General features: G+C 55.7%; 1 protein-coding gene across 1 annotated transcript in view; it reads left to right on the forward strand.

Moving 5' to 3' along the window:
• The first annotated feature begins 732 nt into the window (after positions 1 to 732).
• AGRN (agrin) overlaps positions 733 to 16,673 on the forward strand; it is a 114,635-nt gene continuing 98,694 nt past the window's right edge. Inside the window, exons 1-2 of the mRNA XM_017825689.1 lie at positions 733 to 1,309; positions 8,241 to 8,502. Coding sequence (XP_017681178.1) covers positions 1,121 to 1,309; positions 8,241 to 8,502 — 451 coding nt within the window. The 5' untranslated portion in view covers positions 733 to 1,120. The remainder of the gene's footprint in view (positions 1,310 to 8,240; positions 8,503 to 16,673) is intronic.

A 16,673-nucleotide genomic window follows, 5' to 3' on the forward strand; every position in this document is an offset into this window, starting at 1 on the left:
AACTTTTCATTTTATATCTGCAGTAATTGCACGTGACATCTGGAAAAATTGCCGTCCAGTTCCCCGAGGAAAAGCCGGGGCGGGAGGTCACGGTGCTCCAGGGGCAGACACCCCCCATTCCCTGGAAGTGTTCAAGGCCAGGCTGGACGGGGCTTGGAGCAACCCGGGCTAGTGGAAGGTGTCCCTGCCCGCGGCAGGGGGTGGGACTGGGTGATCTTTAAGGTCCCTTCCAACCCAAACCACTCCGTGATCCCGCGATTCCATCATTCCACGGGAGGGTGGGTGGCTCTGTGGTCGGGGTGCCCCCCGAGCCCCTCTCCCCGAGCACCATCTCCCCCTGGGAACCCCGGGGAGCGGGTGATGGCCCAGGCGCGGGTGGCTCGGTCTGCCCCGGCATGGAGCACTCGTCGCATCTCTCCGGAGCAGGACCAACCCTGCCTCAGTTTCCCCACGGGAAAACCGGGAGCATCCCTGGTGGCAGCCCCCAGGGGCGAAACAGGGGGGTGGAAACGCCGGGGTCCGACCCCCGCGGGGGAGGGGACCCCGGGACGGGGCTGGGCTCCAGCTGTCGCTCATACTGGGGGGGCAGCGGGGCCGGCTGCGGTCCCTACACCTTTAAAAGTCTCCTCACGTTGCGGCGCTGATTATCCATTAACCCGAGGCGAGCTCCCTTTTCCTGGGGGTGGCGTTCGCGGCAGCTCCGCAATAAGAGCTGGCAGCAGGGCGGGCGGACGCGCTGCCTTCCTCCCTTTCTCTCTCTCTCTCTCCCTCCCTCTCTCCTCTCCCCCCCTGCCCCCGCTCCCTTCCTTATCAGCAATTCAGATTGCATGCAAATCTGCGGGCTTTCTTACAGGGGCAAGGCAGAGAGGACCGAGCGCTGCTCGCCGGCCGCGGCTTCACGGAGAGATATCTCCTCCTCCTCCTCCTGGGATTTTCCTCCTTCTCCCCTCCCCTGCTCTCCCCTCCCCTCGCTGCCTCCCTCCCTCCTCTCTTTCTTTCCTCCTTTTCACCTCCTCGAACAAAAGTAGCCCTTCTCCCTGCGCCTGCGAGCGGGGCCGCTTTGTCTGCCCGCGCCGTCGGGGGACCGGGACCGGGCCGGCAGCGGGACCGGACCGGGGCCATGGGGGCACAGCGGGCGGACGGTGCCCGGGCGCTGCTGGCGCTGCTGGGACTGGGATTAGGACTGGGACTGGCGACCTGCCCCGAGCGGGAGCTGGAGCGGAGGGAGGAGGAGGCCAACGTGGTGCTGACGGGCACGGTGGAGGAGATCATGAACGTGGACCCGGTCCACCACACCTACTCCTGCAAGGTAAGGGGGTGCCGGGGGGAACTTTCACCCCCTCCCCCCTCTCCCGGCGGGCGCCGGCCGGGTTTAGGGCGCATGTGGTTCTGATTGTGTGCGCCGGGGCTTTGGGGTGTAATTAGGTATTTTTAGACTGCGGAGTCGCTCCCGCAGCTGTGTCGAGGGGGAATCTCTCAAGGTTGCTTTTTATGGGCATTTCCCTCCGTGCCGTGATGCGGGAGCCGGTTCCCAACTTTCTCTCTGGCAGGGTTCGGGCTGCCGGGAAGGTGCTCGGAGCCGCTCGCTGCCTCTACCCCAGGGCTCCCTGTTTACTTTAGCAGCATCTTGAGTTCCTCCAGCTCGAGCTATTGTTTAACTACGAATCTGGCCTCTGGCTATGGGTTTTTTTTTTTTCCTCCCCCCTAAGCTGAGAGACGGTGAAGTACTGAGCAACCTGAAATACCATCCGCCTGCTTGACAGAAAACGTGCTGGATGGCTTAACCCTTCCCGGGGCAGGAATCTCACTTGCAAGGACATGCTGCTACGCTGCCTTTTCCTCTTCTCCCCCCCCCCCATCCCCTTTTCTGCCCATCCTTAAAAAAAAATAAATCCTGCGGTTCCTGCCTGTGGTTTGGCGCTAAGCAGGGCCTGGGGTGATGCTCAGCGGTGCGTTGGTGGGAGAGCTCTGCCGGGGCAGGGGAGGGCGAACTTCACGCCGCGGTGTTGCCCCGTGTTCCGGAGCATCTCTCTGAGCCCAGGGAAGCAGCCGAGCAGCCTCTGCCTGCCCAGCTGGTGCCCGGTGCCTCCCGCCCGCTCTGCCCCGCGCGGAACAATCTGTACCTCGCAAATTAGATCACAGACCCTCCAGGCTCGAGCAGGGACCGTATGTTTGCGGAGTGTCTGGCACATCCTGGGTGCTACGTGGAAAATTAATGAGCTGCTGCTCGCAGCCGGTGTCCTGCGGCAGCGCCGGGCACAGATGGTGGGTGGATGTGGCCACCTGAGGCTGGGGCAGGGGTGCCACGAGGGAGGTGGTCCAGGGAGGCCGGTGATGAGGCAGAAATGCCCGTCTGAAAAACGAGGCTCTTCGCTCGCACCGCAGACACGCAGCGAGGTGTCTCTGGCTGGTGTAAAACCATCTCGCCGCATCAGAGCGAGACCCTGGGCCAGGAAACGCCGCGATGGGAAAACCTGCTGGCTCAGCAGCTCTCTCTGCCTTTGGAAGGTGCAATCCATCCAGCCCGAGCTGGAGCAGCCAGGGAGGGAACCTGGGCTGCCTGCGGTGGCTTTTTGTGAAACGCAGTTGGCATTCCTTATCTCGGCAAGGGAATCTCTTGCCTTTCCCTGAGCCACCCCAGCAATGCTTGTGCTACTCACTCCAGAGTTAATGGTGGGATTTTGCTCCTGCCCATTCCTAGTGTTATAACAGCACCTGAAGGCCAGAACGTGCTCCCAAGATCCCCTTTCAGTCCTGGAGTCCTGTAAGAGAAAGTGAAAGGAGGAAAACCTTCTCTCCTGCCTTAGATGGAAGTGCCCATCCCATCCCTGGTCAGGCTGTGACATTTAGCACCCTTCATAGGGCAGTGGTTCTCAGGCCCTTTACCTGCACATCAGCCTGCTCTGTGGCATTTTTAATGGCATTTCATAGTGTGTTTGCAGGAAAAAAAAAAAGCTTTGAAATCAGACTTGGGGTGTCTTAAGGACCTGAAAGCAGATAAATCTCCCCTAAACTATAATGACTTGTAAATGAGTAGCTCTGCAGCAGCTGTTGGCTTGTTTCACTCCAAGATCTCCCAGACTGTTGGAATTGCTCTGGATTCTGCTGATGCCAGGTTAGGCATGCCTGGAGTTTGATTTGGGTTGGTTGTTTTGTTTTGTTTTGTTTTTTTTTGGTTTTTTTGACACCAAGCACTTTAATTCCAACAGGGCAGTTTGGGCACTAAACCTGAGCTCTGCCCTCACACGGACCCTGCTGCCCTGTGGGACTGGGATAAGCCCAGGAACAGAGGCTGGTGAGGAAATTCAGGTGTAATTCCTCACTGTCATTCCCTGGGGTTACCTCCAGATCCCGCAGTTATCTCCTGTCAGGTTCTTCTTTATCTGCAGAGGAGAGGCAAGGGCCAAGTGTGTGGTGGGAGTTCCCTGGGGCCCACACCCAAAATAGTGAGTGTTACTGGTGCTGGGTGGTCTGGGAGGGAGCAGGCATGTGGATATCTGCGAGTGCTGCACTGGGGTATTGTTCTTCCCAGTTAAACTCCAAACCCTCCCAGCTGAAGCCTTTGATAGATGAAGATAAGCACATTACAACTCGGGAGAAATGTGAAGTTAATGTTAGATAAACACCCATAAATAGCTATCAGCCATTCATGTGCTGGGAGAGGAGATGAAAAAGGGAAGAACAGGCTGACAGAACGCCCTGGAAGTGGCTGATGTGCTGCTGCTCCGAGGGGTTTGACAAGGGAACAGGCACTCTGCTTCCCGAGCTCTTGGTGCTGCTGCTCATCCTCTGTGTTGGCCTTGTCCTTCCTGCTCTGAGCCCTCTGATGTGCCTTATTCTGGGCTGACCTGCTATTTATGAAGGCAGCTCCTATTTATAGGACAAGCCCAGGTTCTGTGTGTGCCATAGGAAGTGTCGAAAAGGATGTGGATCCTGTTCCAAACAATGGAGCCCCTATTTTGGGGGGTAACTGCGGCTGTTCTCCAGGCTGGGGGGGATGTGGAAGTTGCTGGGGGAGGTGGGTTTGGGAGCTCCTGGGGAAAGGGCAGCTGAGAGTGACAAAAAGGGGGAGAGGGGTGGGATGTGGTCAGGGAGGGAAGGGTTGGGCAGAGTGAAGCTGATGCTGGCCTTCATCTCCCAGAACTGCCAAAAATCTAATGATGACCCTTCCTCCTGCTGTCCATCCAGACATCTGCAAGAGGAGACTGCTCTAACTTCTCATCTTGCTTTACAAAACCATTTCTCGAGGCGTATTCCTGGCAGGAATTTGGTAGCACTGCACAGGTGCTCCCCTTTTCCCTGTGGCACGGACCCCCCCCATGGCATTCTGGAAAAATCCTTTTACTTTCTGGGGGCTTTTTTGCCCCACTTAAAATACACCCTTGCAGGGCTCTGCTTGGATAAAGTTATCACTGCTCTTACTCTGCCTCCCTGTAGCTGCCAGGAGTCTTGTAAAACAGTCTTAATCCAGTGTTTTATGCGCTCCCTGGCAAAGGAGTGGGTGAGTGAGCCTGCTATAGGGAAGGGACTTCTTGGGAATAGGTTACAGCCCAGTTTTCTCTCTCTCTTTCTCTTCCTTTCCTTCCCCAGTCCTTGGTGTAGCCGGTGAGTCACCGGTGACAAAGTCTTAATTGTGTGTGATGATGAATGGGATGCCCTACAGGTAATTGCTTGGTCTTTGGTGCCTTCCCATTCATTCATTATAGAGGAGAAGGGTGGGGAGAAAGCTGCTGGACTCTGATGTTGCTGGTGAGTGCTGTGGCCTGGCTCTGAAGTGTCTGACTGGAACAGCCGTGCCAATTAACTCAAATTACCATCTGCTGCAGAGCAGTGGGGTGGGCTTGAGCCTTTCTCCCCCCCCTCAGCCCTAGCTGTGAAAATGCCCCACATCCACCTTTTGCAGCACCAGCCTCGGGCTGTGCTTTCTGCCTGCCTGGTGTATTTTGTATTTTTTTTTATTATTATTATTTTTTTTTTTTCCCTTTCCTCCCTTTTGTCTCCTTTGTATTGCCGGTTTTTCACCCTGGTTGCTCGTGCACCTCTCAGAGCGCCTGCCCTGCGGGCGCCGAGGAGGAGGAGGAGGAGGAGGAGGAGGTGGGGCTGCAGGAAGGTGTCTTGACTTGACTGCGGGGAGAGAAGCACAACCGCGGGGAGCCGAGCTGCTGGGAAACGCTGGAGGAACAGCTGGTCCCTGCTGGGGAGGCAGGAGGCTGGTGCTGGCACAGGCTGGTGCTCCTCAGCACCCTGCTCAGCCGGGGTGCCACGGCTGCGGGTGGCCCCAAAAAGGCTCTTTGAAGGGGCTGCCCCGTGTGGTGGAGCAGATGTCAGTGTGGATGGTGGGATCCCTGTCGGATCAGAGGGGAGGGAAGCTGCCTGTCCCAGCTCCCCTCGCCATCTGAGTGCTGGTGGGGTGCCACCTCTCTCAAGAGCGGAGCTGGTGCTGGCAGGGCTGTGCAGGTTTCTTCAGAGAACTGTGAAGTGGTTTGGGTTGGAAGGGATCTTAGAGTCATAGAATCACAAAATATCCTGAGTTGGACCCACAAGGATCATCCAGTCCAACCCCTGGCCCTGCACAGACACCCCAACAATCCTACCCTGTCCTTCAGAGCGTTGTCCAAACCCTCCTGGAGCTCTGGCAGCCTTGGGGCTGTGCCCAAACCCTGGGGAGCCTGTTCAGTGCCAACCACCCTCTGGGGGAAGAACCTTTCCCTGATACTCAACCTAAACCTTTCCCTGATACCCAACCTAACCCTGCCCTGCCACAGCTCCAGCCATTCCCTTGGATCCTGTCACTGGTCAGAGCAGAGATCAGACCTGCCCCTCCTGAGGAAGTTGTAGACCTTAAAGACCATCTCATTCCAACCCCCCGTGGCTTTGAAGGCACTGCTCTCCCTGTCCCTCTCCTTCCCCCTGCCCAGCAGCTTGGATTTGGGCTGGGCAGGGCTCACATATCCTGGAGTGTGAGTTATTCCCTGAGCTTTGGTGCTGTGGAATGGCTCGGCACCCACGGGGTGCTGACTCCCCTCGGGCTGGCAGACGGATGAGTGTGAGAACACGTGGGTAACCTGTCTGCAGCAAACCTCTCCACGCCTGGGAGCAGCTAAGGCATGTGCAGCTTCCAGAGAGGAGCTGTCACAGCCCTGTTTAATACCCGGGGTGGTTTTTGAGCTCAGGCATGCAGGAGAACAGGGCTCACCCCGGTAAATGGAGCTGCAGTTTGGATAATATATTGCTGTTTGCATCGCAGGACTTGCTGGGCTGGATGGGAGCTGAGGCCCATAAATCCAGGCTTCTCCTCCAAGGAGGACAAATGTCACACCTCGAGGAGGAGGTGTGAGAAATAGGAGGATTTGAGAATGAAATACATTCTTAAACTTTGTTCTTAACCTTCATTTGTACTTGCAGAGTACAGGCAACACTAAATCTGTTCCCTTTTCCTGCTTGACAGGTGAGTCTGGCGCTGAGCAGGAGGGTCTGACCCCAGCCTGCCTGCTCCTGTGGCAGTGGGAATGGCCCTGTTCCTCCAGGGAATGTCTCCCTGTAGCTGCCTGCTCCTAACTGTGGCAGGGACAGTGAGCAGGACTTTGGCTCAAGATCACTGTGGACCTTGAAGCCTCTGGATCAGGACTGAGTGCCGAGCTCACTCCCCTGAAATTCTGGAGTTAGGGCTTCAAAAATGGACAGGATTGATGAGAGGTCAGGAGACTTGCATTCCCTCTACCCCCCAGCAGGCTTTCACCCTCCTGTTTGAACTCTGCAGTGTCACATCTTCGTGTGTGTCTTCTGCAGTCACCGAGTGATGGGATGGAGGTGTTTGGCAGAGGAAGAGTCTCTCTGTCTGAAGGATCTCACAGAAGCCTGCAGGGGAGCACAATGCACTTGAAGGGCCGTGCAGGGCAGAGGCCACTGAGCTGCAGTTGCAGAGAACTGTAGAAATGGTTCGTTCTCAAGTGGGATAAAGTCTGCTCTGTGCTTTCCTCCTCGGCTGTAACAATTCTCCCCCCATTCCCAACCCCAGTGTCAAGCACAGAAGCTGTGGTGTGAACAATCTGCCTCCCTGCCACCCCCAGTGACCCCAGAGGGTGGGAGAGACCTGTCTGCCCAGCTGCCTGTGAGCATCCACCCTCTGCCTCTCTGGAATCGGGCTCTTAAAGCAGAGAGCCCCCTTATCTCTGAGCCACCACCTCCCTGGCTGCTCTGGGCTTGGCACGGGGTGCTGAACTGCCCTTGGGGCTGGGGGGAGATGATGGCAGGGTGTGATGGAGCAGCTCTGAGCCTGCCAGCCCTGGGATGCCTGTGGTCACAGCAGTGCCCCTGCTCCCAGCAGCCACCCTTGCTCTGAGCACAGACCTCGGATGAGCTGTTCCTGCTGGCTCTGCTCTGGGCCGTGTTTCCCCACGATGGAATCGCAGCAGGGGGATTTCTGACCCAGCAGGAGCGGATGGGGACGTGCCTCTGGTGTCCTGTGTGCACCAAGGTTCATTTGAGAGCTGCTGCTTCCCTCCTGGGTGGGTGTTTCTTTTGGGCAGTTTGCTGCAGAGAGAGGGATGAGCTGGCACTGGAGCGCAGGGGCACTGCCCTGGAACCACTGGCAGTTAGTGGCTGCTAACTCTTGTGGCCAGGACTTATTTTTATGCCTGAAGTTTGGATGAGTACAGGGAGATGGGCTCCTCCTGCCAAACCCTCTGTGCATTTTACCAAATCCAGCTTGCCATGGTTTTATTTAGTAATTTAGAGGAACGTGAGTTAACTTTGACATTTCTGTGTGCAACATTATCCGCTCTGCCTTTGTGTTCCCAAGGTACCAGCGGCCTGTCAGAGCCACCAGACTCCCTTCTTTCCCTCCACCCAACCCACCTGCCTCCTCCTGCCCCAGTCTGAGGCTCCTGTGCTGCACTTCAGAGCCTCCCCCGTGGATGGACAGCGCTCTCTTCAGCTCCGCAGCCCTTCCCCAGCTGGCACTTCCAGCCACTTAACGTTCCTTTCAAAGCCTTTTTATTTTTCCCAATCAGAAGTGCTTTCTTCTCCCTCCATACTGAGATTGCCTCGGGAGCCAGGGAGACCTGCAGCAGAGGGCTTTCGCTCCCCGTTGCCCACACATTCCGTGCTTTCAGAGCTGATGAAATGATCCCTGCTGGAAAGCCCGTCCCGCGGCAGCGCCGTGAAAAATCGAGCCGGGTTGGAGAGCGCCGCCCGCGAGACGCCCTCACGAGCTTCTCCTTTCTCCTTCTCCCCCCAAGGTGAGAGTCTGGCGCTACCTGAAGGGCAAGGACATCGTCACCCACGAGATCCTGCTGGACGGGGGGAACAAGGTGGTCATCGGCGGCTTCGGGGACCCGCTGATCTGCGACAACCAGGTGTCCACGGGGGACACGCGCATCTTCTTCGTCAACCCGGCCCCGCAGTACCTGTGGCCCGCCCACCGCAACGAGCTCATGCTCAACTCCAGCCTCATGAGGATCACCCTGCGCAACCTGGAGGAGGTGGAGCACTGCGTGGAAGGTGAGGCTGAGGGGCCTGGGATGTCCCGGGGGTGATCCTGGAGCTGTTGGGCTGGGAGGGATTCATGGATGCGGCTGAGGGTGCTCGGTGTGCTCAGGCCGGAGAAGAGGCTGAGGGGACACCTCTTTGCAGGCTAAAACTTGCTCATGAGGGGAAGAGGAGGGGCAGGGACTGAGCTCTGCTCTGTGGCAGAACCCCAAAGTTGTGCCAGGGAAAGGTTTAGGTTGGATCTCAGGAAAAGGTTCTTCCCCCAGAGGGTGGTCGGGCGCTGAACAGGCTCCCCAGGGCAGTGGGCACGGCCCCAAGGGTGCCAGAGCTCAAGATCTGTCATCTCTTTGGATGATGCCTCTTGGACACTCTTGGGAATTGGACCTGTGCAGAGTTAAGGGTTGGTCTTGATAATCCTTGGGGGTTCTGGGATTCTGTGACCTCGTTGGTGCTGGTTGATGAGGATCAACCCTGCTGTTCTACCTGTGTCCAGGGCAGAGTCACAGAAAGTTCCAGGTTCCAGTAAGTCTGATTCGTTCCTCCCATCTGCATGTTGGACAGGTAGAGGTGGAATGTGATGAAGCTGTGAAATGAAGGACACAATCCCAGAATATTCTGAGTGGGAAGGGATCCACAAGGACCATCGAGTCCAGCTCTTGAGTGGATGGCCCTTACAGGGATCAAACCCACAGCTTTGGTGTTATCAGCACCATGCTGTGACCAGCTGAGCTAATCCCAGTTCCTGGTGCTCTGGTCTGTGGACTCTTGTCATGGGGACAGTGCCTGGCAGTGACCTCGCTGTCACACAACCAGTGGCTCCCAAGCAAAGTCATTTTACGCTCATTTTACTCCAGATCTGATGCGTTTCCAGTCCTCTCTGCGTTGTGGTTGGAGCATCCCCACGGCAGGTCCTGTCCTGACAGGATGGCAGGCACTTCCCAGGGAATTTAGGCTGCTCCCACCTGAGTTAGATTCTCCCCGTGGGTTTAGAGCTAATAAGTTAACGGGTTAATGCTGTGGTGAAGGCCTATTCTTCATCACAGCCACTTCCTGTGTCTTGGAGCTTCCTTGCTTGCTTGGAGCCTTGTGGATGAACTCCTGAAGGGATCTGAGAAGCCAGACAAATTCTGCTTGGAGGTAAATCGTGCTTCTCCAAGGTAAAAATAAGTTAGAACCAGTCTTAGACATCCAGGTGTGGAGTTGTGCCTCTGTGAAAAGCAGATCTGGGGAGAATTGATCTTTTTTTCTCCCTTTTTCCTCAACCACCTTGAAAATATTCTGTAATAACCCACTGCCTGCCTTCCCTCTTCCCCTCTTTATGCTTGTCCTGGTTCCAGCAAGAGCTCCAAGCCCAGGGGGGGAGAATGTGGTGCCCCCAAAGCCCTTTGCTGGGCTCTGAGTATGTCCTGAGAGCAGATGAGCAAACATGGGAAGGAATGCAGGAATTCTGCACAGACAACAAATAAACAGGCGGGTTTGGCTCCCTCCTCCCCTTGGATGTGCAGCAGAGAGGCCATAACCCCTTTTTCCAGCTGTGAACGCTGACAGGGGTAAATGACCCAACTCTGGGGCTTGGGAGGGAGCTGGATCAGCAGAGGGGCTCCCAGAGTGGGGTTTGTAAGCAGGAAGAGCACTGGAGGCTTTCTAAAATATATATATATATATAATATTTTATAATGAACTTGGAAGGTGTCAGCCCTGCTCCTTCCATGCACCTAGTGGGGAGGGAGGCAGGAGAAAGATGAGTGTCTGTGGTTGTTTCAGTTAAACCTGAGCAAATATTTGGGAGGTTTCTCTCTCCTGCTGTGGTTTTGAGGAGGCTCTTTCTGCATGTGAGCTGGGGAGGTTCCTGTTTGTGGTGAAGGATGAAGGAGAAGAGGTTGTGGGGAGACCTCAGAGCAGCCTCCCAGGAGCTGAAGGGGGGGCCTACAAGAAGCTGGAGAGGGGCTCTGCATCAGGAATTGCAGTGACAGGACAAGGAGTGGTGGGTTCAAACTGAAAGAGGAGAAACTGAGGTTCAATACATGGAAGAAACATGGAAGAAACTCTTCCCTGTGAGGGTGGGGTGGCCCTGGCACAGGCTGCCCAGAGAAGCTGTGGCTGCCCCATCCCTGGGAGTGTCCAAGGCCAGGTTGGAGCAACCTGGGACAGTGGAAGGTGTCCCTGCCCATGGGAAGGGGTGGGACTGGATGGTCCTTGAGGTCCCTTCCAACCCAAACCATGCTGTGATTCCGTTCTCTGATGTCCCTTAAGGCCACTGGGAGATGAAGAGGGATCAAGTTTTCGTCCCAGTACCCTGAGTTTGCCGTAGAGCTGGGGCAGGTGGACGTGTCTCTGATCATTCCCTCAAGTGCAGCCCCACCAGAAGGATTTTTGGTGCTGCTCCCAAGCTGTTGTGCGAGGGGGCTGGAGGTGCCAAAAGCTGGGCATGTCCCAACTCTTTCCTCTGTGCTTAAATTGCAGGTCCATAAAAATATAGGTGGCTTATCTTTATCCCCTGCTCTGTGAACCCTTCCTGGTGCCAGGCAGCAGATTGATTCTTCCTGGGACTCCCCTCTTTGAGATCCTTTGCTGCAGAGCTTATTCCTTTAATGAAGCAACCCTCCTCTTCCCCACGGCTCACCAGGGTGCTGTTGGCGTGGCAGGTGGGCTCAGCCTGGCTGCTGTGTGTGGTTTTGGGGGCTGGAGAGGGCTGGAAAACAAAGGATAGCCTCTCCCTGCGTGGTGGATCTGATTTCTCCAGACTGGTGGAGACCTGTCCAGGGGGTGTTGTTGAGGAAAACGAGGTGACCTTGAGTTACTGAGCTCTCAGGTGGGTCAAAAGTGTTGCTCAGGGTGGATGTGATTCTGATTTTGGCATCTGGCAGCTGCTTCACTTGCTTTGATAAACCCACTTTTTTTGTCGTGTCCCACGGACTTGCTGCTCTTCCCACGTCTTGGTTCTTGTATATCCTGTCTGCTGAGCACTGGCAGGATTTTTGTAGAGAGCACGGACCAAATTTACCTCCAAAACTTTGTTTTCCCTCGAGCCCTGTCGAAGGTCAGGCCTCTCCTGAGGTCTGGGGAAGTCCCTTTCAGCTCACCCACTCCACCTGCCCACCTGGCTTCTGGGAAGCCCTGCAAAAAAAACCCAGGCCTGAGAACCTGCTCCTGCCACCCTGGGAACCATTTCTGAGCTCCCAGTCTGAGAATTTAGCTCCAGGACTTGTTTCCCATCAGCTCCTCACAGGAGGGTTCAAAGCAAAGCTGCCCAGGATGCTGCTCTTTGCTGCACTCTGAGTTTAAAAAACAAACCTTTGAGTGCTTTTGCAGAAAGAATTGGAGGAATGGCAGCAGCTGAGTGGAAAAACACGAATGTTTTGAGTATCTTCATCTCCTGTTGCTCCAGCTTGGAAAAAACCTAGACATCCAAGTCTTGCCTGTCTAAGAGGGGAGTTCAAACCAGGGGAGTTCAAACCAGGGCATCTCTGTGGAACAGCTCAGGTCAGAGCGAAAACACCGTGATTTGATTATACTTAATTGTGGTAAAAACGCTCTGACCAGCTGGAGTTGAAATTCAAGACTCCAGCTGAGCTCTGCAGACTGGCTCCAGCACTTGAGGGGGGTCTGGAGGGGGAGTCTTCGGTGTTGAAGGGCAGAGGAGCAGCTCTGGGGCTTGCTCAGGAGTCCGGGACACAGGTTGGGACCGGGCGGAGCAGGATGTTTGCTCTGGTCCCCACCTCTGTGGGGGGGAAAGTATGGAAAGGGGACAGTGGGAGTGGATTTCCTCTTGTTCTTTGGGACATCTGCATGAGGCTTCCCAGGGAAACAATTAGCCCAGAAAGCCACAGTCTTGCAGTGTTTGTTCCTGCAGTGCTGGTGCTGCACGAGGAGGGCTGGAATGGCTGGGCAGGTACCGGAGCATCCCGACTGTCCCCTCCTTGCTCTGCCCTGACACCATCAACCACGCTGCTCTGCAGCTCAACAGCTGACTGACCCCGAGATATCTTTCCCCTCTGTGTGTGTGTCTCACATTTCGCTTTGATCCCAACAGCACTTGAGGGAAATCAGGAATTTTGTGTGCGGTGGCTCCTCCCGGGGCCGTCTGGGTGGGGAGGGAGCTCGGATCAAAAACCCTTGTTAGCTCTTGGGTTAAGGAGAACCAGGAGCTCCTCCCAGACACCGTCTGGCCGTGGCACAGTTTGCATTAGCACTGGTGTGATTGCCCTGGCTGAGGCTGGGTGAGCTCTGGGATGTGTGTGGGCTTGGAAAACTCCTGGGAAAAGCCCGTGGGAGTTGGGTTGTTGTGGGGCCGGGTGGTGCTGGGCCAGTCAGGCCACGCTGCTGGGACTGAGGGTCCTGCTGGTGGTTTGGGACCCTCCTCCCTGCAGCATCTTCAAGAAGCTCCTGACTCTAAACCAGTGTGATTTAGTAGTGGTTTAGTGGGTAGCAGTGATTCCAGCCCTCCTGGTGCAGGACCAGCATTCCAGGAATAAGCACGGCAAGGCTCTGGCTTTTGGGGATAATTATTCCCTGCAGATGTCCTGAAGAACCTCAGCTTCGAGGTGACTTGGAAAACAGAGCCAAGTCAGTGGGGTGGTTAAGCCTTTTGGGCCAGGATGGATCTGCCTGTTTTGGGGGCAGTGTGTGGGTGATGCTGTGCCTCCCTGATGGAAATTATTCTGGAGTGAGAGCAAGGCTGAGCATTGACCCTCTGTGTGTCCCAAATCCTGTCTGGGCTTACCTGCTGGCTTCCCAGGATGCTGACAGTGTCCATGGCTGGGGCTTCCATGAGGTTTGATGGCTCCTCTGCTGCCTCCTCCAGCCCAGGGCTGCTCCCTCTGGGTGGGTGTCGTGCCAGGACAGTCACCTTTGGGGGGTGTATGTCACCCAGCCTGGGAACAGAGGAATCTTGGAGCACTGCTGTGACCACAGTGGATGGGCCTTTGGAACCCTGCTCCATGTGGATGCCCCTCACAGAGCTGCTCTGGCTCGTGTTCAGCCCGCAGTGCACTGCAGATGCTCCATATGTATAAAAAAGCCACATAGTTCCTATTGAAATTCTGATTTTAGCCAGTCCAGAACTCTCCTCTGATTTTTTTTTTTTTTCATCTCTGCAGCAACCCTATGAATTACTCCTGTGGAAGAATTTCATCTTCCACATTGCCTCTCCTCCCAAGCTTTCTCTCATGTTTGCTGCCTTGAGAGCATCTCCCTTTAAGTTACACTGTTCATTCTGTTTTGTCTTCTGCTCTCTCACTTCTATTCTGTCTCCTCTCTTTCTCTTTAGCTCTCCACGGAACTGAGGCGTTTTGTTCTTGTAAACCAGCCCATGCAAAATTTCCTTTTCAGGCTCCTTGCAGAGGCTCTAAGGAATGCACAGTGGGCTCCCTCTCAGCAAGGAAATCGCTGGCAGGGCTCTGCCTTAGGTGATTCAGGCTGTGGTCACTTCCCATGCTCTGCTCTCTCTGCAGCCCTTCTCCACCCCTGCAAGGATTCCTTTTGAATCCATCCCTGCCATGTCATTGTGCTCCAGAGCAGGGAGAGGGAGGGGGCTTGGAAGAGGGTTGATGTGTGGGTTTCTTCTTAAAGGAGGTTTGTTGGTTTGTTTTTTTTTTTTTTCTTTTTCCTTCCCTCCTCTTCTTGGCTCTGTTTTGAATCAGAGATAATGAGAACAGCATCAACACCTCCGTCCCGGGAGGGTGAGAGAGAGTCGGGCAGCAGCTGTGAAACGTTGGGAAAGGAGAGGAGAGGAGTGGAGAGGGGAGAATCCACCTCTGGACAGCCCTGGGGGCCCCTTCCTGCCTCCCCATCCATGGGCTGGGGCAGCTCAGCGGGATGCTGGGGCTGGAGCAGGTTCCCTCTCGGAGCTGCTGTGCCAGGCAGTGGCACTGGGGAGAGCAGGGGATTCTTGGGGGGGATTTTCTGGTGGATTTTCCAGCAGATCAGTGATGGGTGGAGCCTGCAGAAGCCCCTGGCTGGGACAGGGTTTGCAGGAGATGCTCGTGTGGGGGGCCCTGTGCCTTGGCCAAGCCTGGGGGGCTGTTTTGCTCCCTCCCTGGCGTGGCAGTAATGCAAAACATCCCCTGGCTTGACGGCAGTAGCTGAGAGAGTCGATTTGTTTAGCAAATTCCTATGGAATTTTAATCTGGTGTGGGAGGCTACTGGTCTGGGAAGGCTCCTTTGGCCCCGCTTCCCGCTCTGGCACATCCTGCTGCATTTCTCTGCGGGATCAGGGGTCCTTGGTCAGCAGCACAGATGCTGCTGTGACAAGTGCTGGGCCCTGGCCATGTGCTCTGGGTTCTGCTTCTCCTTTTGTTTGCTCCACGGATATCTTGGAGGGGATATGGGGGATCCTTTGCTGTGCTGCAGGCTCTGTGCCTCCTCCTGCCCCGTGTTTTCCTGGTGAACCGCTGGATAAATGGATCAGGGCTGGTCTGGGGCTGGTGGGAATGCTCAGGGGAGCAGCATTCTCCCTGTTCCATCCTTTTTGTAAAGACGTGGGGTGGAAGGGAAGGGTGAGGGAGGGATGTGGGAGTGGGAAAAAGTATTATGAGCTCCCATCTCTGCACCTCCTTCTGCCTCGTGTTTTCCCAGTGAACTGCTGGTTTGGAGCTGGTGCATCATCCCTGGGCTGGTGGGAATGCTCAGGGAAGCAGCATTCCCCCTGTTCCAATCTTATTTGTAAGGATATGGGGCAGAAGAGAAGGAAAAAGGCACAGAGTGGGAAAGGTGTTGTGAGTTCCCATGGGCTGAGGCATTTCCATGTCCCTGTTCTCAGCCCCTGTAGCATCCTTTTGGAGCTTCCCAAAGTGTGGGACGCTCAGGGGACTTGACCAGAGCTGTGGTGCAGCTCTCCCAGGCAGATATTCCTGCAGGGAGCTGCTCCATGGGCATGTGCAGCCTTTGCTGGAGGTGCTGGGGATGTGTGGGAGAGAAAATCCCACTGCTGGGGTGGCTGTTCCCCCCAGGTCACCAGGGAGTGGGGGACACTGTGGGGACATTTCCTCTGGTGACAAAGCTGGCTTGGAATCTGTCCCTCTGAGCATCTCCTGAGTGGAATTCCTGCAGGTTTGGGATCCTGGCATCTCCTCCATCCTGGCTTTGCAGAACTGGTTTTGGGACTCAGTGCTGACCTGTCTCAGGGCAGGACTCAAATACTGGTTTTTTGTCTCTCCCTGGCACCCTGTGCCCACCCCCAGTAAACTGGGGGAGCTGCATCCCTCCCTGCTCCAGCTGGATGAGAATTTGGGAGCTGGTCCTCCACCTTGGCCCTTTTCCACACGGGATGGAGCCCTCAGCCCTGCCACACTCTACGTGCTGGAGGTGTAAATTCAATGTACAGCTGTGGCTGCTCACAGGACACAGCCAGACAGCCCTGGGCAGGAATTTGGGGTGGTTTAGTGGTGCCACCAGTTTGCAGCCAGCAGGGAACTGGGTGGCTCTGAGAACTGAGCTCAGCTTTCCCTTTGGTCCACCTGGAGTTCGTGCTGCTTGTCTTGGGCTCTCTCTGGCCAAAAGCTGGAGTACCTGGGCACACAGGTCAGCCTGGGCATCCACATGGGCACACAGGTCAGGCTGGGCATCCACAGGACCTGTCCCAGCAGAAAGGGAGGCCAGGAAAATGTCTCAGTACTCATCTGGTTTTCAAATCAAAGTCCAGGAGCTGGAATCTGCTGGTGGGGAGGACAGAGCTGACCTGCCCCAGCCTTGGGGCTGCCCGGGGAGCCACAGTGATGGGCAGCACTGGGTGATGGACCAGTCTCTGCCCAGGAGCCCCAGGGGCATCTCCCTGCCAGGCGCCTGCCCAGGCTGCCGGCGCCCGCCCGCCCGGGCTTGTCCCGCACTAATCCGTGCCCAGGAGTGGGACTTTGGTCTGTTTATCTTAATAAACACTCTGCAAAGATCCTGCATTCCTTCAGGATGACTTCCCGGAGCAGGAGAGCTTTGATGTGCAGTGTGGCCAGGGTGGGGACAGAGTGACTGTGCCCACCACCTGGACGGGTGGGTGGGTGGATGGATCCATCCTGGTGTGTTGGAGGAGGTGAACAGTGCCCTTATAAAAGCCATTCTAGCAGTGCCTTTTTCTTTTTCTCTCTCTCTTTTTTTTTTTTTTTCCTTGAAAAACTGCTCCTCTTCCTGCATTTTCAGCTTCCTGGAATCATTTTCTTTGATTAGGAGAGGAAATGGGGCTCGGGTGCTTT

Source organism: Lepidothrix coronata, unplaced genomic scaffold (assembly GCF_001604755.1).
Source record: "Lepidothrix coronata isolate B3197 unplaced genomic scaffold, Lepidothrix_coronata-1.0 Scaffold122, whole genome shotgun sequence".
Taxonomy (NCBI): Eukaryota; Metazoa; Chordata; class Aves; order Passeriformes; family Pipridae; genus Lepidothrix; species Lepidothrix coronata.